Source organism: Protopterus annectens, chromosome 1.part2 (assembly GCF_019279795.1).
Source record: "Protopterus annectens isolate FY-2018-M chromosome 1.part2, PAN1.0, whole genome shotgun sequence".
NCBI classification, from domain to species: domain Eukaryota; kingdom Metazoa; phylum Chordata; order Ceratodontiformes; family Protopteridae; genus Protopterus; species Protopterus annectens.
The window spans coordinates 481,111,181-481,135,163 of NC_056727.1; the positions used below are offsets into that span (position 1 = coordinate 481,111,181).

Genomic DNA, 23,983 nt, shown 5'->3' on the forward strand with positions numbered 1-23,983 from the left:
GCATCAAAGAACACATGCATGTATGCATGGTCCAAAAATGTGTGCAAGGGGCCAATGGTTTAAAAATAGCTCAAAGGTAAACTTAATCCACCACTGGACAGGTGCATTTTCTTTGAATGTAGGTTGCAATGCTGTTTCAACAGCAGAGAAGCTTACTGTTCACCAAAGTCTATTTTCATTGTGAGACTGTATTGTTTTGTTTAGCAAATTGCTATCAGTGTTTGGGTTATAAAATTTGAAATAAAACTTTTAAATATCTCCAATCTTTGTAGTATTAACGAAGAAAATAGTATGCATACTGACAGTTTAAACAGTGTTTATGGTAACCGGGGAGAAAGAGCTAAGTAATAGGACACTAGAATGGCTTGGGGGTGATCCATTACCCTGTCTAGGGTAGGGCCTCACTTGACCATGATCTGGTCCTGGTTCTGACTGAATGCAATCGGGTCAACTAGTAAAGTGTTGTCCACACTCTGGCTCCCTAATAATAAGTTAATTGCTAACAAAATATGTGGCAACGAAGCAGCCATGGACTGTTTCATATATGTTGCAAACTGCATTTCATGTTTATTTTATTTGACTGCTACTTCAATATCGACTTGTGGTAACAGATCTACAGCGCGCACTTTAACGCTTAATCATTCAGTACTGGTTTGGTCTATCTGGGTTTCCGTCTATTTTATTAGTGTGTTATATTACCCATATCTCTTTGCGCTAGGGTGTTTGGAATGGTAGTTTGTTTCCCATGTTCAGTCCCCTTTGAATTGTTTCTTATATGTAGAGTTTTGTAATTTTTTTTTTAATTTACATTTTTAAAGACCTGATTTTATAAGCCATGGGAGTTCCGGCATTTTTCCGTTGGTTAAGTCGCAAATATCCCTCTATCGTTGTACATTGTATGGAAGAAAAGGTATGTGATTTGATTTTTGAGTTTTTTGGTTATAGGCCCTAAAGTATAATTTTAGTACGTACTTATTCGGCAAGTATATGTTTATTTCTACTTGAAGTGTTTTTAATTATAGCTATCTGTATGTTCTTTTGTATTCTAGTAGAGTATCCTAATTTTTCTTCTGTGTTAACGTGATGAATTGTATGTTTACGTTTAAGCCATGTGCTCAGTGTAGTAAATGATTTTAATATTAACTTATGCATAATTGTTGGAGGTAGAAATCAAGTTTAACTTTACGAACTCTGACTGGTCGTATTTCCCGGCCAAGTTGCTTTTTATTTGTATTTGTTTCCACAGAATGTTCGCTGTACTCGTTAGCGTACCTTGTTAGTTTTACACAATTGTGTATTAGCGTAGTTTTTAGTGGCTATTCATTTTAGTGTTCTTGAGTAATACAGTGGAAGAAGCGCCTTTTTTTAAATTTTGACGCTCCATTCCTTCATAGCAATTGAGCTTTTTCCCCTTTCAGAAATAGCGTACCTTTCCGGTATAGAACACACACTTCATTGTTAATTTTGTCTTGAGCATAATTCGTATGTTCATGTTTTTGTCTTAAGTTCACTGAATAACACCGCTCACTGTAAAGCGACTGTTTTTTTTTTTTTCTATTACAGCTGTTCTAGTCGTTTTAGGGCACTTTCCAGTAAACAAGCTAAATGTCTGCTTCTCTGAGTACTATTTACGTTATACTTTAATGATGTATTTATTTTCTGGGTTTGCAGAAATGTAGTGCTTTCTCAGTTAATAGATGTAACGACAAAAAAAAAAAAACGTTATGCTGCTTTTATCAGAGTTCTTAAAAGCAGAATAATAGTTGCAATGATGGTGTACTCGTTTGTCGCCGAATTCCCGGCGAGGCTCTACTAGGCTTGTAATACCAGTAGTCTGATATTTTGTCAGCTAGAAAATGGTAAAACATGCCTTAAGCTTTTTGGGGTGAGTTTACGAAGAAAAAAAATATGGTGTTTAAGTTTAAGCTTAAATTTACATTGCGCCCCCCCCCCCAAAAAAAAAAATAGTACAAGATATAATATTGGCATTACACAACTTCAAATTATAATTCCTTTCACAAGACCCATATATAGAATTGTTTGCTGGGCTATGTACTTGTAAAAATGTTCTGCATGAGTGAGTATATAGCCTGGTGCATTTGGTTCTTGCAAGTCAGCTTTGGACTCCAAGGGAAAATGTACTATTGGTGGAATTTGATGCTAACTTAATGGTTTGTGTCATAAGTTTTTTCTGATGTGGATAGTTTGTCACTTTTCTGTAATATTTAATGCAAGTTCTTCTACTAAAGATGCAGAAATGTAAAGATTATATATACATGTTGGATTTTTTTTCTCCCTGTTTTCTGAATCTAGAACTAAAGCTTGGAGGTAGTAGGTAACTGACATGGAGTGTACCAATGAATCTGGTGGTCCTCTACCATAAACTCTACAACAGGACGACGAAACTGATGTAAAATAAGAAGTCCCAAGACTGTAAAAGCTCCCTTATCAGCCTCAACAAAAAGTTGAGATCACTCATCCAGTCCTCTAAAGCTAGCTATGAAAACAGAATTTCAGTAGATAGTAAAAGACCATCACAAAGCCTTCTATAGTTATGTAAAGAATCTCCACGGCAATACCCAGATTTGTTCTGAGCTGCTGCACAATGTTACCTCCTATACCGAGCCGACAGATATTGCCAGTACACTGGCCAAAAGTTTAAGTGCCAACTTTACCCCCCCTCCCCAAGGACCAATCACAATACCAGTAGATTGTCAGGTACCCAGTATTGATGCACAGGTTAAAACAGCACTGTCCAAAGCCAGGAATACAGCTTCTGTGGGACCTGACAATATCCCTGGTTGTGTTCTGCATGAACTATAGAATGAATTGGCACCTCACATGTGCCCTGTTCAGTCACAGCCTCACCTCATGATGTCCATACCGAATGGCACACTGCTACAGGCATCCCTCTCCACAAAGGAGGAGCAACTACAGACCCTGGGAACTATCACCCCATTAGCCTGATGAGTCTGATATGCAAAGGTATGGAACGCATCATCATGGACCCTAATAAACAAGGGTATAGGGAATCTCCAAACTCTGGATCCCACACAGTTTGATTTTGTGTAGGGTAGATCATGCCTGCTCAACTTGGATGACTTTAAGTCAGTCACTGGAGCTGTGGATGAAGGCAGGGTGGTTCATACAGCCTACCTTGATCTGGCCAAGGCTTTTTATACCATTCCCCGCTCGGGAATTCTAGTAAAACTCTCAAAGCTTGACATCAACCCTTGTATTACTAGGTAGGTTGCAGACTGGCAACTAGTAATGAGTGGGGTTCTACGTGGTTTGGTCCTGGGTCCTCTCCTGTTTATCTACTTCTCTGAAGTACCGGCCAACATGAAGGTGCAGTGACAAAGTTTGCAGACTATTGTAAGTTGGGAGCCGCTATTGACTCCCGAAGTGATGTTGACATCCTACAGAATGGCCTCACTGAGACCAACAACTGGTGTCAGAACCATGGCCTTAAGCTCGCCTATGTGGCACATCTCGTTACTAAGGGTTTTGCATCCAAGAAGAAAGAGGTTATTGTCTCCCTCTCCTCTTCCTTAATTAGGCCAGTCAGAGTACAATGCCCTATTTGGCATGTACCTCACTAGACACCTGCAACAACTGGAGAGGCCGCAAAAGTACCTCACAAAGTGGATCCTAGGCCTTAAACACTTGTCCTAAATGGGACAGACTCCCAAAAAAAAAAAAAAAAATCCAACTAGTCTCTGTTTTATATCACCTACTTAGGGGCGATCTCTGCTTGACTTACAAGGCCATATCTGACCCAGCTTTGTTAGAAATGCTACATCTAAAGAAATCTCAGTCCCTCCTCACCACATGCTCCAGCGACCTCAACCTCATTCCCACAATTAACGGAACATGCTGGAGGGACAGATTCATATGCCATAGACTGCCCATGCATGTCACGCAGAGCACCTTGCTGACCCTTTTCAAGAGAAATCTTGAGTGGATGGGAAACAGAAAATTCACCCTGGGGATAACTCCAGTGGCTCTACTTGACAGAGGCACTGGGAACTAAGGTCAGGTCGCACTATGCCAGGGTAATCTTATGGCTTGGCTTGTGAAGGCCCCAGGGTTGTTAGCCAAGTATACACCTATGAACCTATTTGCAATTGAATTGCTAAAATCAAACTACCCTGCACGTTTCTTTAGCCAAGTTAGGGATGCAAGAGGTACTGCCTTTTGCAAGAACAAAGGATCCACAAAATAGAAGTTTTGCAAAGGTGAGAAGTTCCAAATGGCTAAAAGTCTGACGTATGACCAGTTTAGCTTGGCTGTGTAGAAATTTAACTCCTGACTATGACTCAGTCTGAGTTTAACCGACATCTTTAGTACCGAAAGAAATGAACCTAGGGTGGGTGGCAGATGTTGGCAGGCTTGTTTTGGGAGTAAGACGTTCCCACCTGGCCAGTGCTCCAGTACATGTGTAGGCTTGTTTAAAGAATGTTAATCCCACTGGCGAAGTAGGTTTTGAACCCAGATTGGTGCTGGTACCTCTCAAGGGAGCTTCCTCACGTCAGGGTAGGTAATTGGTTCCCTGCGATGTGCCACCTGTTAGCCATCAAGATTATGGGTTATGGCAGTGCAGAGGTTGGGGAGAAAGCTTCCATCTGGAATCTCTTGGGGTTCTGATTGTTGGGTGTTTTTTTAGCCAGGGACTGAATGACACTACCAGGTCCCCATGGAGGGGGATAAAACCAGACTTGGCTAACAGAATGCATGTTAGCCGTGGTCAGGGATGGGCCATTAGTCTCCCTTGCTTCCAAACCAGGCACCATAATCAGACCGTGATAAAGGGTTCCCATTTCCCCGGTGTGTAACTATATATAACTGGGTTGCATGAAGAGGAGCAAAGCATTCTTATAACTGGATGGATGGGAGCCCTTCTTGGTTGACTGTTTACATTGTACTCTGGATACTTAGTACACAAGAATGTGTACTTTAGCTCCATTGGGCCCATTCTTTCTTACATGGTAGGCTTTATGGCCAACTGGAATAGCAGCCAGAATTACCTATTTTTTTTCTTTCTTTTTGTGAATGGGGTAGTTTACATTGCTGAGGTAACCAGTTCAGAAGATCTATCCTGTGCTGCCTGTATCCTGTTTCTACTGAGAAATGGTTCCGAGTTGCAGGACAAAAATTACTTAAGATATTAGTCATAAACATGATCCTTTATCCTGAGTTTGATTTCCTCCTTGCACAATGATCTGCTAGTTCTACATACTAAGTAAGCTGACACAGCAATTCTTTTTCTATGTGTATCTTCCTAGTCTGCTTTTTCATTGTTTGCCATGTGGGAGTGAATATCTCTGAGCAGTTTGTCTCCTTTGCTCTTCCATCATTTTGTCGTAACATTTTTTGTTGAGGAAAACACATGGCTACATGTAGCTCTTCGTTGTACACCTGTTGTGATGGTAATGGTGAACATGCATAACTTTTTCACAGCACTTTTATCTATGTGACAACACATACATTTGCATGATATCCCTTCATTGAGCTCGTAAACCTCTGATAGTTAGAATGTGAAGAAACGTGATAAGTGAAATCTGGCTCTGTTTAAATTAGCTGAGCTTTGCAAGCCAGGAAGTGTAATACAGGTGACTGGAAAGGAGGTGGAAGAAATAGAACTCGCAGTTTTGTTAAAGAATGTTATCTCAGTAATTTTTTTAACTTTTTTTTTTTTTTAACAGATAATGTAGCTGAGTAAATGTATGAGGTGTTGCAAAGCAGTCGCAAATATTTTTGAGGAGTCTGCAGCTTGACAGTATTTCAATGTTTCCATTTTAGGCGAATTTAATGTGTGGTCTGGTAGAAGAGTAGGGCATTGTAATCTCACTCGCTGTGTTCTCAAACTGCTATGCTAACAAAAAGTAACTTTGCAAGAAAACATTACGTTGGGATGTGTGCTCCATGCCTAGCATCAGAAGAAAAATAATTAGTAATTTTATGCTTCTGGCAGTTTGAGATTGTGAAGAATGTCATAGTAAGATTGTGTGTAAAATTTTTTAGTTTTTGCTTATAGCAGTCCAGTGAAAGGATGAGAAACGGTCCTTTATTCTTATAGTGACTGATTCATTAATTTTCAAGCCATTCATCAACATTAGAAATCTGTCACTTGCCACGCGTTTTGATGCACAAAGTGTGAGTTTACAGCTGCTGAAATGCTCTGAGTTGGATACCTGTCCGTTGGGTATCCAATTCTGAGCATTTCAGCAACTGTAGACCCATGTAAATGTCAGGCCAAAAATGCTAAGTACTGCTCGATCGGGTACTTGAAGACTTGTTAGAAGTAACATTTTGTTTGGCTGAATGGGCTTTAACATGGCTGTAACACTGAAACTGGCACAATGTAGCTGACCCATAAAGGGTTTCCTTGCTTCTGCTATATAGTATTTACGGAGTGCTTTTGAAGTTATGGATGACAGTGGGGTTTGAGTCCTATTTCTGCTTCCAGCTATGAAACTGAGGGTATGGGCCTTTAATCTTGCAACACTATTTTCGAAATAATTAGGACTTTTGGGGTTTGAATCCTTTTTCTGCCTTGAAATGGGTGTGATGTATTGGAATTAAAGTGTAAATGCCTGGTAAGGCACCTTTTTATGTGCGCAGGAGGTGAAACACAGCTAGTTGTCTTTACATACTTTAAAATCTTGTCTGACAACTTAGTTTCTTGTTTATAATATTAGTAACAATCATAACTTGCAACATTTACTGCATATACTGTTTATCAATATCTTGGATTAAAGCCAACAACCTGTAATGTTTACTATTGCTGCAACTTTGTATCTGCAGCTGTCGTGTACATGATGTGGAGCTTTTCTCCCTGGGAATCTGCTGAAAAAGGACCTGCGTCCAGTTGGAATTTCCCAGTAAATAAAATAACTCAGGCAGTTAGTATAAAAGCATGGAAGATGTTTGACAACATCCTAATTACTAGACTGTATGCATATTTGTTGGGATAAGTATTTTTGTACTTGTGCAAATATTGTAATATACATTGAGAGCTCTTGAAGAGCTCTTTCACATCATCTTTGTCATAATATCCTGTTATAAAGATTTTTTGTAGTCAGTTGTACAGACTGTTATGCAGTGTATTGGATATGGGTGTGAACAATAGTTTCCCTATTTAGTAAAGCTATAAAACTGTTTAATACACAATGATTTGGGTCATGGTTGAAAGGCCCACGATCTGAAAAATGTGCAGTGCTGCTTTGGGTTATGGCTGACCCATGTTACATCCTTAAGCTGTGTCATTAGCTACAGAATAGGGCTATAAAATCGTGACTCTCCATAATTTCATCAATTTGGGCTACTGATGCCTTTTCGGCGGCAGTAGTCTTTTTTCTTTGGTGGTAGCTAAACGTTGTTATATATTCCATAATCTATGTAACATAAATTATTCAATTACTGCCTTCTCTTAAACCTCATTCCTTCTCAAAAATTTTGTAATTTTTGATGTAATATATTCCTACCCTTTTCTAAAGATCCCACTTTTATCCCTCTTGTAGTATGCACTATTTCAAGTCTAGTTGGTTTCAATTTCCATTTTCTAGTATTTACTTTTTTTGTCAGCCACCAGAATTAACGTTAACAAGGGCTTACTTTTTGTCTAGGCAATTGAGAGCCAGTATTCCATCTAAAAAAATACTTTAATTGTACTAGTTTGCTCGTCCAGTATTCCTTACAGAGTACTCTATGGAATTTTTAAAGTCTGTCAAAGTCTTGCACTCCCAAAACATATGTTTCAAATTGAGTTTTTTTCCGTCATACCTTTTGACGTTTGCTTTCTAGCTGAGGAAATTTCTTTGGAATCTGCTTGGGGTATAAAAGTATCTATTTAAACACCTCCAAGCAAAAATCTGCACTCTGCTGATTCCTATAGTTAGTGTAGTGTTTTATATTCCATACTAATTATCCCTTTTAAACAGCAGCTTCTTCTCTAGGTTCATTTAAAAACTCTACTAGTATAGGCCTTTTATAAAAGATTCCCCGTGCATCTTTCTCTTTGCCTTCCCTGTCATGGATTGACATCATAGCATAACATGCAGTCTAAATGTCTTTGTGGCCTGTTCCCATTCTGTTGCCTTTTCTTTCATTATTTATCAGTACCTTTGTTACTTTGCCAGCTTCCTTCAGTAAATTCTAGCCCCCCTCTTTGATCTGGAGAAATAGTGATACAGAAAACAGTGTTTGCTTGGTTCTTGGCATACTTTCTGCTACTTTACAAATATAATATTTTATGATTGTTCTCCTTAAGGATTTGTCAAAATCCCATTCTTTCCTTATTTCTTGAACAACCCTCCCCCCCCCTGTTCTTCATCCAGTTCCACTTTGCATTATAGGTTTTCTGCTTGTGTTGTGTAAGAGCCTTCACTGTGTATCTTTAAAAACAGCCATTCACTGTGTATATCTTTAAAAACAGCCCTTAAAGTTGGGTAATCCTATCGCTCATTGTTTTGTTGATCAGCTTATCCCACTTGACTCTTGACCTCTGTCTTCCAGATAAAATCCTTCAACTCGTATATATTTTTTTGTTACTGTAGAAAAGTTCTCCTGTGGTTGATTTAAAATAATATGGCTGATCTCTGTATAAAACTAGGACTACAACATTTGTATTGCTTACATCTTGCTATACATGTTCATAGAAGATCTTCTAGTTTCTCAGTTTTCATACTATCTTTGTTTTAAATTCTTTCCGCATATCCTTGGTTGGTAAAAACAAAATCTGAATCCTTTTCAATGTGTACTAAAAATAGTTTAATTTTATCTTGTCCCCATAAGTATAGGTATTGCTATACCAATCCACGTGTGGGTGCATAGTTTATAGGTATAACCTTTTGTTTCATTTTCATTTTAATTTTATATTCTGGGGAAAAAAACTCAGAATATTCCACAAAACTAATGTCCTTTTTGTGGTTCTTTCAAGTAGGAAATATCTGCAAATAAAGACAACTTAAACACCAAAACAATTTTATATCCTTGAATTTGAGTTCCTTATTTTCTTTGTCATAATTTCTAAAGGTAACTCAAAGGGGGAAGAGGACACTCCTGCCTGGTTCCTCTGTTCCGATACTACTTGAGAGAGGAACCCTCCCACTTTTGATTTTTGCCTCTGAACCCTCGTACATCTTCCTGTTAACATTGTTTCAGGAATTGAAAATTCTTTTATTGTCCTACGCATAAACCTCTTCCTCCAACTTTCTTCTCTGCATCAAGACCTGCCAATATTTTCATACATTCTGCTTCCTTATGAATCCTCATTGTTTTATTAATGCTGTCAAATGTTTGACTCCCCTCCACCAAACCACATTAGTCAGTATTAAGTCTGGCCTCCACTTTGCTGCTTTTTTTCAGCAATTTATAGATGTCAATACTTTGTAATAATGGTTTACAATTGAAATAGGCCTATTTTGAAGCAGGATCAGATTTTCATTAAGTATTGGTCACCAGCTTTTTGGCAGGTTGTTGATGCCTCCCCTTTTAAAATGCTGTTAAACCTTCCAGATTTGTATTACTTTCTTCCCTCCTAATTTCTGCTGCAATACCATAAATTCTTGGAAACTTTCCTTTAGACTTGTACATCACAATTTGTATCTAGTCACCTTGTGTCTGTTACTTTAAGTCTAACCTACCTTTAACCTTTGCATACTTGGTCTTCCATAAATATTTCAATTTGTGCTTTTTCTTGATTTCTCCACTTCTGCTTTATAGAAATGTTCATAATTCAGAAGTATTTCTAACACCTCAAGATCTCTGCTTATTCTTGTTAATGGGCTGGCTAAGTGGGGCAGCAATTAGGCAACAAATCTACTTTTTGTTGCATAAGTCATTGAGCCAAACATTTTTGAGCTGGAGTTGTGATGCGTACTATCCAAGTACTCTTATTTTCTGTTTAACACTCTGCAATTGCACCTGCTTTTGTTCTGTGATATTCCACTTGTCTATTTTAACCGTTGTCAGGCCCTAATCCTTATTACTTGTTAATCATGTATTTTTTTTTATTTCTATCTTTGAAACTCCAATTTTTTTTATCCCACTCATTGGGTATAACTTCTGGAGTACTTGCTGTCTTCCTTAACTTCTTGATAATTTCCACTACCCATTCATTGCTGTCTTTTTAATGGGTAGGTGGAGGAAGTGTCAGTCTCATCTTTACTTATCTTGGGTTTCTCTTATACTGGCAAGTGATCTGAAATAGTTACTTGATGTGTATCAAAGTTCTCAGTTAAATGGACATGCTCCTGTGAAATATAATTTCTGTAAAGTCTATCCCAGTTATTGTGTATCAGAGTAATATGTAAATTGAGTTCCTGCTACTGAGTTCACATTTTTCATACCAAGTATTTTAATGTTTTTCAGAAATGTACCTTTTTTCTTGTGTCCCCATTGTTGTAAATAAAGTTCCAGTTCCCACGTGCAAGTAATAGTCATTGCTGAATTCTGATTAGTTCTTTCAAAAATATCTTCATCCCTTACTAGTACAAATCTGCAATCCTTTTCTTTTTCGCTCTTTTATCACTGCTTGAGGTTGTGTAGTAATTAATAGAAGTATTTCTCATCTCCTTCTCCTTCCTCTTCTGTCTTGTCTTCTCTCTTCCTCTGATATTCTGCAGAATCCATCCTGAAATCCTTTATTGGATTCATATGCTCCATTTTTCCAAGTCTTCTGTAGCATTGCTATTTGCACTGTTGTCTTTTGCCTTTTCCCAGTTGGGGGTCGCCACAGCGGAACTCTGGTCCGCTAATGATTAGCAGTAGATTTTCACGAACGTGGAGGTGGCAGCTCGACGTTCTGCCTTCAGCGAAGGCATGCCCATTTACGCATGTCTTTTGAATGCCCACCAAACTGTGGGGTGGACATGCAGACTCTGCACAGAAGGCACTCCCCGCACTCCAGCTGAGAATTGAACGGGAGAACCTCTTGTTGTGAGGCAACAACACTACTGCTGCACCACCGCGGATGTATCATTTGTTATGATTAAGTAGTCTTTCCTTTTTTGTCTATCTGTAAGAACATTCATAGTACAAGATAATATGGACAGTGTCACCATTATGGTAAGAAGTAACTACTCCCATTTACTGTGTATGGCAGCTTCTTTAAATGTCTTAATTCCAGCTTTTGCAATACATGCACCCATTAATACTTTATACAGTGGCTTCTTGTCAACATTGGAACCGGTCGCATTTTGACTTTGTGTTAACCAAAAAAAAAACACAACCTATTAACTTAATGCACACAACTGTGTACATATTTAAATGAAGTTTAACCTTCTTAATAGGAACATCTGTGCCAAAGAGCTGCTAATGCAGGCCCCAGTTAACCTGAAACTGAGGTTATCCATGTAAAGAGTTGTTACCTGTATTTCTACTGACACCAATTGGTATCTTTAGCCCCCCTCCCTCCCTCATTGGTATCTTTAGCCCCCCTCCCTCCCTCATTGGTATCTTTAGCCCCCCTCATTGGTATCTTTAGCCCCCCTCCCTCATATGTGAATATTCTTTGCATACTTAGATATCTCAACTTTTAGCCTTGAAGGAACAAGTGTTCTGGTTTTATTTTGACCTGTCGTCAGCTTGCCTCCTTGGAAAAGAAAAATGAAAACAATATGTATTCCTCTGTTGCACCCTGAAAGACGAGGTGAAACATTTATTGCTGAAGGAAACTTTTTTTTTTTTTTTTTTTCTTCATTATGTTCAATGTTCTCATATTCCACTTAAAATTTGTTAGATTAAGCCAAGGGTCTCAAGACATTCAACTTTGCAAAAGTAAGCTGGAAGCATATCAGCTTTACATATATGATTTGTTTTACACCCCAACTCCTACCTCAGCAACCCAAGATTTTACAGCCTGTTAACTTAAACATGCTTTTGTCTAACTTTCCTTTTGTACTGTAGTGTCAAGCAACCTCCTATGAAACAATGGAAAAGGCCTCACTGGCAAAGTCCCTCTCCCCTTCACTGCCAGAAGAATGAGAAAGTCCCCCATCCCCTCCTGATAGGACATACCCTTGTATTTCCACCCCAGCCTGCTCTGCATAAAAAAAAAAAGACTGATCCTGAAGGAAAAAGTACTCTGAAGGCAGCCAGATGCAGCAGCTTGAATCCTCAACTTGCCTCCTGGCTACTGGAACAAATTTGGCTCTCCTCTGCATGGTGTACAGTCAAGTCATCCTCCACAAACAGACTACTTCATCCAGTGTCTACTACCAGTTTGCCACAGCTTTGTCAGGGTCAAATCCCTCTGCTGGTAGGTCTGTATCCCCACTAATAAAGGTCTTGGCCGCTTTCTTGTGACTGTGTCCAGAGCATACACATGGTGTGCCCTTTCATTTTCCAGTTCTGCTGTGGAATACTGGACCAGTTGCTTATTTGTGCTTTCATAAAATTAATGGTCTCTGTCCTGTAATTCTACTTTTTTTTTTATACTCTGCCAGCTTTTTCTTCATTTTGACCTCTGATCAGCTCATCTGACTATTTAAAGCTTCTGCCATTTTCTCAAGCTTTTAGTTGATATACCCTTCAGTGTTTGTCTTTATCAGCTCTGTACAAGTTTGTCATATTTTTCCGCTAAATTACTGGAAGCCATGTCTTGTGCCAAAGCTGGAACTTTAACTGCTTTTTACTTAACAGTTGGTGTTTTCTCTCCACCTTTTCTAGTTTATTTCCTTTAGGCTGAAGTTTCTTGTTTGCAGGCATCCAGGCAGTGTACTTACTAACTGAATTTTACTCAAGTTGGCACAAACTGGTTGCAGTCTTTCAATTTCTGTCTTCACATTGGGAAAGCTGAAGTTAATCTGTTCAGTGTGCAACCATCTTGGAAGTCCCTAGGAGTTGCTGACGTTGGGGCTCTGTGCCTAAGTATGCAAGGTGGCAGAGAAAATATTAAATCTAGGATGCCATTAAGGTGCTCTCTATTTGATCTTTACCAAATGCCCACCTCATTTCTTGAACATGTATCATTTGTTAAAATTGAGTTTTTGTACTAGTTCCAGTGGTTGCAGATGATAAATTTATGGTTCCAGATGGCAAAAGCAAGAGAAGAAAAATAATCAAAATAACTGTCTTAATAGATCCATAGGAAAAATGAGCCTGCTGGAGAGGGATTTTGAAGAAACTGCACACAGGCATGGTTGGTTGGTTGTGGTTCAGATGAAATCCATTACCAGTCTTCAAGCAAGGACTTAAATTGCAGATTTTGGAAAGGAATTTCCTCTGGATAAAGCAACCTCTGTATTGATGTCCAAAAGGCACAGTGAATCAGTGATATTTTTCTTGCTTCTGATCCAGTGTCCAAGAATCACCTGAGTTTAGGTCAGGCCGTGATGGAATCTTTGCTGTACTCCTCACCAGGGAAGGTGGTCTTGACATGTGATACATGGACCAAGGTAGGAAAGTCCTCCAATCAGCAGTAGCAGTTGTGAGCAAAATAAAGTATTGCCCTTCCCTCTGGGGCTAAGTGAGTTTCTTCGAGAATGTACTTTACCACACACAGTCTCCTTGCTACAAATGATGGTCCTGGTTAGGTCGTATCTCTCAACCTCTTGGAGCAAGAAATCTTGACAAAGCCATAAATAAAGGAGGGGCAAAGGCCCAAAAATAAAAATTTAATATTACTCTTAACCTAGAAAGTTGATAGAACAGGTTTTGCATTAGCATGAATTTTCTGAAGGATGTAAAGTCTGAATCTCAAGTTATTTTCTAACTGCAGTCTGTAATGATTTGACACTAATTTGCCAGAAACTAAGTATATGAAAAACAGACCAAAAATATGAGGCCAGAATCTTGATATACTGAGAATCTGAAAAGTTATGCATGTAAAACTGTGCCATGCTTTTCTGCAAAATAGAGCAGAGAGATTTGCAGAGCAAAAGTATGGATTGATAACGTCTTGCATTTCTAAATTGTTGTGAAGGGGTATAGCTGGCATTCTCATGGTCTGCTTATGAGAATTTCATGAGGGGACAATTTTTAGTAGCCTTCATCATACTTTTGATACTAAAGGCAAAGCTTCTGGCCACTTTGAGACAAATTTCCTCACAGATGTTAGCTCACTTTAATTTAAGGGTCTGAGTGGCCTTTTTCTACTGTCCCTGAAGCTTGTGGTCTATAGGGACAATGAAACGGCAGTTTGACGTTCAAGGTTCTGCCAGTTTGTTGTGTTACTTGGCTACTAAGCATGTTCCGATCAGATTGCATGTGACGGGGAGCATCAAATTTGGGAAACTTAACTGTCAAAAATTTCTCTGCTACTCCATGGTTTTTCACACAAGGATTTACTTATGCCCATTTAGAAATAATGCCAATCGCAACTTGTACATAGCTAAATGTCTGCAATTTAAGATGCCCCACTGCAAGTAACAGAATGGCCCCCTGAGGCGCTTTCTGTGGTTGAACAGGTGCAGGTACCTGATTTAGACACATTGTCGCGGTGGTGGTGCTGCGGTAGCGTTGTCGCCTCACAGTATGACGTTGTCCTGTTCGATTCTCAGCTAGAGCGTCTTCTGTGTGGAGATGTGCGTACCTTCGTTGAAGGTTGTGCATCGGAGCTGGCAACTCTGCACGTAAAAATCTACTGTCAATCAGCAGACCGGAGTTCCGCTGTGGCGACCCTTAACCGGGAAAAGCCGAAAGACACCAACATGCTTTACGCAAACTCTACAAGTATTTACGAAATATTGCGTGACTCCTGAGAGATGACTGCATATGTCACTGGAAACTTGTCTTATTAATGCATTTTTGCCCAAATGAAAAGGTAAATAAGCTTTTACCAATTGACTTTAAAAAATTATTTTTGAGGCCACTAGTCATTGATCCAGATGACACCACAAAAGGTCTGGAGAGCTACTGCAGCCCTCACTTATTCATCTTGTATGCTCAGAGTGCTCTATCTGATCTTGAGGAGATGGTAATTTCTGTAAAGAAGAAATTTTCATTAAATTGCACTACAATTGCTGCAAAAATATAGCCCACACTGGGTAAAACAATGCAGCCTGTCTTGCTACCATATCTGCAAAGTGTTACCCTTTGTTACTGATGAAACTTCAGTCTTGTGTGAGGCACACTACCTTGGTGATGGTAAAACGTCTAACAAATTATTTAACAAATAGCTCTTGCTAAACTTTCTTTTGATGTTAACCCCACTTTCCAAAGTGTTTCAAAATCATGACCTCGTTATGCCTATGGAGTAGAATCTGTAAAAAAAAAAAAAAAAAAAAAAGTTACTAACCTTTGCCCATCTTAAGAGTAATGGCTTCAAGCTTAGCTACTTGAGCAGACACATTTTGATTTAATTGTTCAGTTAACAAAATCCTGTCGTGTACAAATGGAAAAGGCTGGTATGAGTTTATCATCCCTTCAAACGCAGGAGCTTTCCACAAAAAGAGATGGATCTGGATTCTCTAAAGGAACATCATTAAAGTCTAATCTGGGAGGAGGCACAGTATTGCTAACAACTCTACAATCATGAGGTTCTCCATCCACTGTAGGGATTAAAGTGTAAATAAGGGTTAAGTAGATAATTCATAATTGGGCAGTTGTGCAGGTAATGTCACTCATTGGTGGTAAAGCTTCTACATAATGAGGAATTGACTTGTCATGTGCCGGAGAGTCAGTACAGCTGCCATGTTTAAGCACACAGTCATGGCCACAGCACTAAGGCAGTGGGGATGGGTGCTGCTACAGGATAAAGATTTGTACTGAAATAAGCAACTGGTCTATAGCAATCATTTCTAAAAAAACATGTTTTTATTCAAATCTTTTCGGTTTCTAATACTATGACTATAAAGGACCCCATTCCTAAGTCACCAGTACGATTTTAAAATTCTTGAAATTAGTATTGTTTCAGTCTGTCAGCCAAAAGTAGTGTTCGCAGCACCCGCTATGTGCCCAGTAATGACTCCTACTGCAGTTCGTATGGGGTTGCATGGATTGGTAAGATACCCAAATATAATTGTAAATTCTAATTATTTTTTTTTTTTTGGGTAAGACCTTTTGCTCGTACTACTATTGGAACTGTCTGGGTATCCCCCCCCCCCCCACATTGCTCTTGTTTTTGCATGCAGATCCTGATATTTTATCACTGTCTGTACGCAAGACACTGTAGTCACTGGGTGCAGAGATTTCAATGATTAATGCTACTTTTGTCTTGTCTTTTATTGGACCACTATGTTCGGTTTTCTAGCATCTATCTTTTGGACTGTTTGGTAATGGGTGATTCCACGTGGTATAAACTTCATTTTCAGTAATACTTTGTGGCTCACGTTTCCATTGTTTATCAGCCACTTCAGTACCATAACGTCTGCACAATCCCTAGTGCAACGGTCTTGCCACGTTATTATGCCTTTCACTTTACAGTCCTTTGCCATTAGTATGTGTTGACGAGCAACAAAGTGTGCAACTGTTTCCAGTTAGACAAATGTAGGTTTTGTAAAACCTTTCTCCCACATGTTACAATAAGACTTTGTAAACGAGCATGTACATAGCCCACTGTCTTGGGCTGCCAGTATTAACCTTTCATGTCTTTATTTGAATTGGCCTCTCCTTAACCATTCCTGCATTTGTTCCTGGTCAACATGAGGTTCTTCCAGAAGTTTTCTATGCTTGCAACTATATGCTTTTTCCACATTTCTTGCCTTCTCATCTGGTCCTTCACCTTATATTCTTTCTTTGCATTTTGGAACATTCAGTTGCTGCCTTTTTTTTTTTTTTTTTTTTTTTTTTTTGTCTACCTCTGGTTTGATATCCATTCTTGCTTGATGCAGAAATGCTGCTTCTAAATTAAGCAGAAAATTCATCTTGGATTTATTCTCATGTTTCAAAGCTTTCACTACATTTGGGTCTTGTGAGGTCCGCAGATGTGTGGAGTCCCACATTTGCTGATCTATACATATGTAATTGATTTTTCAAGGAGGACCATCCCTCCTTTGGAACTGGGAGTATATACTCTTGGTATACACTGCTCTTTTTATAAATCATTTGGGGAGCATGAAGCATCCTTTTCCTATCCAACATGTTTTGGGGCCAGTCAATCACTCCAAAACTGTAAGTTAGGACAGGAAGAGCAAAACTGGTTTATATCTTGGATTTTGTTCCTAGATGCCAGTGCTGTTTTCAGGATTAATTTGTCTTCTAAAGTATTCTTTACCAAGTTTTATTTGCATTTGTTCATGTTTTATTGTTAATCCTTCAATTTCCAAATATTTATACACTTCTCCTTGCTTAAGTTCTTTATATCGCATTTTTGTCCCAAACTGTTTTCCTGCATTAAAGGTTGCTTTTGCACACTTGTCTAGACCAAAAGACATTCTTGTATCTGAAAAAGCACAGTATTGGTGGTAACTCTACAGTCATGAGGTTCTCCTTCTCCTTCGTCTACTGTAGGGATTGAAGAAGCAGGATTATGTACATTGTGGTGGTAATGCTGCTTTATTTCTTTCAGTACAAAACACCTCTTAATTGGGCATCCCAAGTGTAGGAGGTTTTAAAAGTAATCTTTTCAATTGTGCAAAAGCTTGTTGACCCTGCCAGGATCAAGATTCAGGGGTATCTTTAATTCTAACTGGTTTCATTACTTCATAATTAGAAATCTATTGTTAACCAGTAATATGTTAATCCTAGAAAAAGCTTGCAACTGTTTTAATGTTGTAGGGCATGTAGTTTGCATCACAGCAATACATGAAGGCAAAATCTGTTGTGCACCTTCTGAAAGATGATGTCCTACTGACTCTGTAAGTTGCCACTTCTGTTTTCTACAGATCCTACTTCTAGCTCTTTTTTTACTTCTGAGTATATTTAGTAGTTCATATACGGTCTGTTTAGATTTTTGATTGTCTTTACAACCACTTAATACAGAAAATTTAAGCTCGCTTTCACAAAGTGATTTACTTCTCATTGAATTTGTTTATAGAAAGTAAAGGCAGACTGTCAAGCTGAAGTGATTTATATAAAACTGGCAGTGGTTTATGTTTTGAGGAATGCAACAATAATCACAGCCCACAAAACCAATTAGCTTGGTCCCTAGCTATCAGTTCTGAATAAAATATAAGTTTTTTTTTTTTTTTTTTTTTTTCTCAAAATATTTCACAAGAAATTTCCACAGAATCTTATGCAAAAGAGTTTCTACTGCTGTAAACAGAAAAGCTGGTAACTTTGTGCTGTTCATAGGTAGGTACTAAGCTATCAGCCCAAGGGCCTAGGTAAGCCTAGCCAACAAGGTTCCCTGGCTTATGCCACCCAAGAAAGTTATTTTCCTGTGCCACTGTCGAGCAGAGACAGAAGTGATCCCCGGGATGTATTTCCATTACTCAATATCATTCATAGGTACTAGGCTATTGGCCCTAGGGCCTAAAAAAGCCTAGTCAAAAGGTACCCTGGCTTTCGCCACCCAAGAAAATTTACCTGTGCCCCTGTTGAGCAGAGCCATGGAAGTGATCCCTGGGGTGAATTTCCTATTTCCTGTCCAAGATTTTTCTTAAGTGCTAATGAGCAGTCTCTGGGACAGGTGTCTATCCCTCCAGCATGTTCTCTTTATTGTGGTGACAAGGTTTAGGTCCCTAGAGCGTGTAGGCGATATGCAATTGAGTAAAGCTGGAGTTTTTTGAGACTGTCTGCATAGGGCATCTGTTTGAGGCTGGTAGTCCTCTTTGAGGAACTTCTGCGGCCTTTCTAGTTGTTGATGTCTTGTGAGGTACATAACAAAAGGTGTGTTGTACTCTCTCTAATGGGTCAGAGTGACTAGTAGAGGGGAACAATGAAATTTTTTTTTTTTTTTTTTCCCCTGGATGAAAAACTGTGAGGTGAGCCACACACAAGGATTTCCTGACTACTGTGGCGATGTGATTATCAAAGGAGAGACTACTGTCCACCTGTGTCCCAAGGTCTCATCACACTTTCGGTACAAAGTTTTTACCAAAAGGGATGACTGTGCACTTTCTGGCATTGAGCTTGAGGCCATGGCTTTGACACCAGGCATCTGTTTCAGTGAGGCCCTTTTGTAGGATGTCCACATTGTTAGGGGTTTTGATTGTTTCCTAGTTTGGCAAATGAAGTTCACAGATGACTGCAAAGACCTTCTGTGTTAGCCTGTACTTCAGATAAGTAGATACCAAACAGGAGAGGACCCAGGACTGAACCCTGTGGTACTCCACTTGTCACTGGTCTGAAGTCTGATTTGGAGTCTGCTACTTTCATAGTGTGGTTTCTGTCACTGAGCCAGTTGGCAACCCATCTTGTGACACAGGGATTTATACCTAGTTTAGTGAGTTTATCTATAATTCCAGAGTGGGGGATGGTGTCAAAAGCCTTGGCAAGATCTAGATAGGCTGTGTGAACCACCTTACCCTTGTCTACGGCTTTGGTGACTGCTTCAAAGACGTCTATCAGGTTTAGGAGACATGATCTGTCTTTTACAAACCCAAACTGGGTGGGATCCACACCATGGCCTTGCAGACCAGGCTTGTCAGGCTAATGGGGCGGTAGTTCCTGGGGTCCGTGGTGGCTCCCCTCTTGAGTGGTATAACCGTTGCTGTGCGCCATTCAGCAGGGGCAAAGCCTGAGGCGAGGCTATGATTGAACATGGTACTTAGGTGGGGTGTAGAACACAGCCTGGGATTTTGCCTGGTCCCATGGATGCTGTGTTCTTGCCTTTGGAGAGTGTGGTTTTTACCTGTGCAGCCGTGATTACAGAAACTTTGCGTTCTTCCAGTATAGAGATGGGCTCTTTAGGGGGTGAGGGGGGGGCTCTTTAGGGGGTGAGGGGGGGTAAAGTTAGCACTGAACCTATCTGCCAGGATGTTGGCAATATCAGTTGGGTCTGTATATTTAGTGCCATTGTGCTGTAACTCAGAGCAGATCAGAGTGTTGCCATTCAGATTCTTGACATAGCTATAGAATGCTTTGTGGTTGTCTTTAGAATCGGTGGCGATTTTGTTTTCGTAACTAGCTTTGGAGGATTTTCAGGGATCACAGCTTCTTACTGAGGCTGACCAGGGAGCTCCTCCACTCGTGGGATTTTACTCTTTTTTGCAAGAGTTTCTTCCTTTTGTTGTACAGTTTATGGCAGGGGACCGCCAGATTGACTTCCTTTTTTTGGGGGGATAGCACGATCCATGCACTCATGAAGTGCTTATAAACTGCAATTGTGTAGGATTCAGTAGTCATAACTGTATTGTCCATCTGCATGGGTGTCATGAAATTCACCACTTCTGTCTTAAGAAGCATGAAGTTGGCTTTGGAGAAATTTATTATGGTTTCCTTAATGGGGGGTGGAGGCAGGATGTGGATATCTAGGATTAGCTTTGGGGTCTGATCGGACCAATGAGGCATTGACTTTAGGTGTGGAACATTGGTCACTCCATATTGGTAATGACTAGATCTAGGATTTTGTTGCCCCTGGTGGGGGTGTGGATAAGTTGATCCAGGGCATTGGAGTTTATGAATTCCAGAAAGCATTGAGCAAAGGAGTTGGTACACGAGTAGTTTTTCCCAGTTAATGGTGGGGTAGTTGAAATCGCCCATTATTAGGGTGTTTGAACCCTAATATCCTGAGGCATGGTGGGTGATCTGTAGCAAGCTACAGTTTGGATTGCAGTTTTGCCCAGAGTTAGTTGCACTTGGATAACCTCTGATGCATTATGCTGAGCAACTAGCCTGGAGGGGTGGATATCCTTAATGAATATGGATACACCTCCGCCTTTGGTGTTCCGGTCCAGGTTACATGGCCGAGAAGTATGGTATGAGTTATAGCCTGGTAGTGCAGGGGTGCACTCTGGCGCCTTGAACCAGGTTTGTCACTGCACAGATATGTATGTTCTCCATTTTAAGGAGTGCCTCGAGTGAGTGCATTTTGAGATTTAGACTTCTGGCATTGAGAAGCATCACCCTCCGTTTTTGCTTGCCTGTTACGGTGGTGAATTTGTCATTTGAACCTTGCCTAAAAAAGGCACTATAGGGGTGGCAAGAACCTTAGCCAGTATCCGAAATCTCAGGGGTGACAGGTGCAGACCATCTCTGGCAAAGCATCTTGGTCTGTCGACCATGTCATCCCATGCAGACAGATACTGGATCCCTTTAGAATGGCACCAGAAGCTTAGCCAATTGTTGAAGTCAATCATTTTGTCCTCTTACTGTTGCATCATTCTGGGGGGTGGCAGAATGCTATTCAGGGCTAGGGTCATACCTGCCTGGGCTACAAGATCGGAGAGCTCTACCATGTCTCCATGTAGTCCAGGGAGGTACGTCTCAGGTCGTTCGTACCAACATGGACAGTGACAGTCGTATTTGTACTTGTGGAGTGGCCTGAGTGCGTGGGTTATGTGGCGGATCCTGGCACCTGACAGACAGCTGACAGTAACCTTCTCCTTGTTTAGCCTGGTGAGTGGGACATCAGTGTGCCTGACTAGTTGCCTATGACTAGTGTGTTGGGTACATTGTTTTGCCTTATTGGCTGTGGTTGAGTGGCACACCGAGTCTGCGGGCTGTCATTTGGGTTGTGTTGGGGGGGGTGGAGGTTGCTTGCATATCTGCTCTGGAGGTCTCTGTTGCTTGAGCAGATTATTGAGAGCCTCCGCAAATGTTTTTGTATTTGTGTGTGGATTTTGGTGGTGTAGATTTAGTGAGACTGTGTGTGTGGTCCGGTGCAAGTGTTTACCTTCTCTTGACTGTCAAGTTCAGTCTTGATTGGAGAGAGCTTTACCTCCAGTTTGAATAGATAAGTGCATCTCTCAGGTTGTAGTGTTGGGTGGTAGGAGGAGAGGGTTGTCTGTACATGAGGCAATTTCTACATTGCCCCAAGATGCCCAGATTCATCAGATAGACAGGAGAGAACACTGGGAGCTGACCCTTGGACATGCCTGGATAAAACTGTTTTCCTCTAGATAAGTGAGGAAAGTGAGTACAAGAGCTGTTTTTCTCCAAGCAAGTGAGGAAAGTAATTGCCAAAACTGTTTTCCTCCAGGTAATGAAGGTTGAGTGCTGTAGTAATTGGTAGGTTATTTAGTGCTTACAAGTGCTGATCACGAATAAGCAAATTAAAGTACTAAAAGTAAGAATATGTATCTGGACTAAACTAGATACAGGAAAGGGGGGAAACAAGTGCAAATGTGGGCTTTTAAATCAAAGTTGAGAGATGGAACAACTCCCCAAATGGCCAATAACTACAATTTCTGGGCCAGAACCACTCCTTATGTGGTAGGTTACCTAGTGCTTACCACTCCCACTGATGAGCTAGAAGGCTTCCCTCCAACACAGCTTGGGGGGGCTCAGAAGCTTACATACAGTCCTGGATACAGAAAATTTGGACTACACTAACAGGAAAGTGTGTGTTATTTATTTATTTATTTATTTATTTATATATATATATATATATATATATATATATATATATATATATATATATATATGTATAAGTGTATAAAACAAAAAAACAAACAATTTCATATATAGTGCAAGCTAGCACACTTGTGTATGTAGCAGTGTTAGACCAAACAGTTTAAAAAATGCAATTTAAATTAAAAATGACTAAAAACAATGCAGAAGGAGTTTTAGGTAGAATTAGGTAGAGAGATGGGACTGGGGGGAGTGTCCCAGATCAAATCTACAGTGGGGGCGGGCAACTGCAAAAACCTCCAAATTTAAACACAGGAATAGGGAGAGAGTGGGTATGGGAAAACCAACACCTTCAGCAGAGTTCTGAAACTATACAGTGAAGCAAAAATAACAGTGCACAACTCTGAAGTCAGCCAGGCTGGTATAACCCTGAGTAGCATCCCGCACTCGCAAAGAATGATACCTCAGTATAAAGAAAAAATTATCTTTCAACAATTGGCTAAGCTTCTGGTGTCATTCAAAGGGAATAAAGTGTCTGTCAGCCTGGGATGACATGCTCGACAAGCCGCGTTGCTTCGCAATCACTGCTTGCACCGGTCACCCCTAGGCTTTCGAATACTGGCCAAGGCTCTTGCTGCCCCCATATTGCCTTTTTTATGTAAGGCTCAAAAGTCAAACCCACCGCTGTAGACAGCTCAGTTAACAAAAAACCTGAGGGTTATGCTACTCGATACCAGGAGTTTAAATCTCAAAATGCATGCGCTCGAAGCACTCCTCAGTATGGAGAAAGTCGACATCTGTGCAGTAACTGAAACATGATTCAAGGCTCCAGAGAGCACCCCAGCACTACCGGGCTACAACTCGTACCACACGTTTTGGCCACAGAACACAGACTGAAACACAAGGAAGGGGTGTATCCATATTTATCAAGGATACCTACACCGCCAGGTTAGTGGCGCAGCATTTCTCCGAGATCATCCATGTGCAACTAACATCGGGCAAATCTGCAATGCAAATTGTGGCCTGCTACAGATCACCCTCCATGACCCAGGACCACCACTCCACCTTTCTGGCGACACTGGAAAAGGTCCTACCAAATACCCTGATATTGTGCGTTTTCAATTACCCTACCATTCACTGGGAAAACTACTTGAGTACAAATTCCCAGGCCCAGCACTTCCTGGAATTCTTAAACTCAAACGCCCTGGATCAGCTGGTAAACTTCCCTACCAGATGTGAAAACGTATTGGACCTGGTCATCGCCAACATGGCGACAGGTGTTCCACACCAGAGGTCTAGATCAGACTGTAAACTAATCACTCTGGATGTCCGCACCCCACCACCATCCCCAACTAAGGAAACAGTAAAAATTTTTCTAAAGCCAACTTCACCTTACTTAAGACTGGGCTAAGTTTCACAGCCCCCACGCTTAAGGATAACGCTGCCCAAGATGCATAAATCTTTACAAATGCACTCTTGAGCACCTATAAGGATGCATGGATTGTGTCATCCCTAGCAAAACCAAGACTCACTCCTCTAAGAGAAGGAAACCAGTTTGGTGGACCCCTGCAATAAACAGGCTATACAATAGGTGAAAACTAGTTCAGAAAACAAATCCCAAGAAGGAAAGACATCCCTTATCAGT

The 23,983-nt window shown here is 40.3% G+C and overlaps 1 protein-coding gene across 1 annotated transcript in view; it reads left to right on the forward strand.

The window, feature by feature from the left end:
• Positions 1–696: 696 nt before the first annotated feature.
• XRN2 (5'-3' exoribonuclease 2) overlaps positions 697–23,983 on the forward strand; it is a 2,388,435-nt gene continuing 2,365,148 nt past the window's right edge. Inside the window, exon 1 of the mRNA XM_044057168.1 lies at positions 697–910. Within this exon, the coding sequence (XP_043913103.1) occupies positions 836–910 (75 nt within the window). The 5' untranslated portion in view covers positions 697–835. The remainder of the gene's footprint in view (positions 911–23,983) is intronic.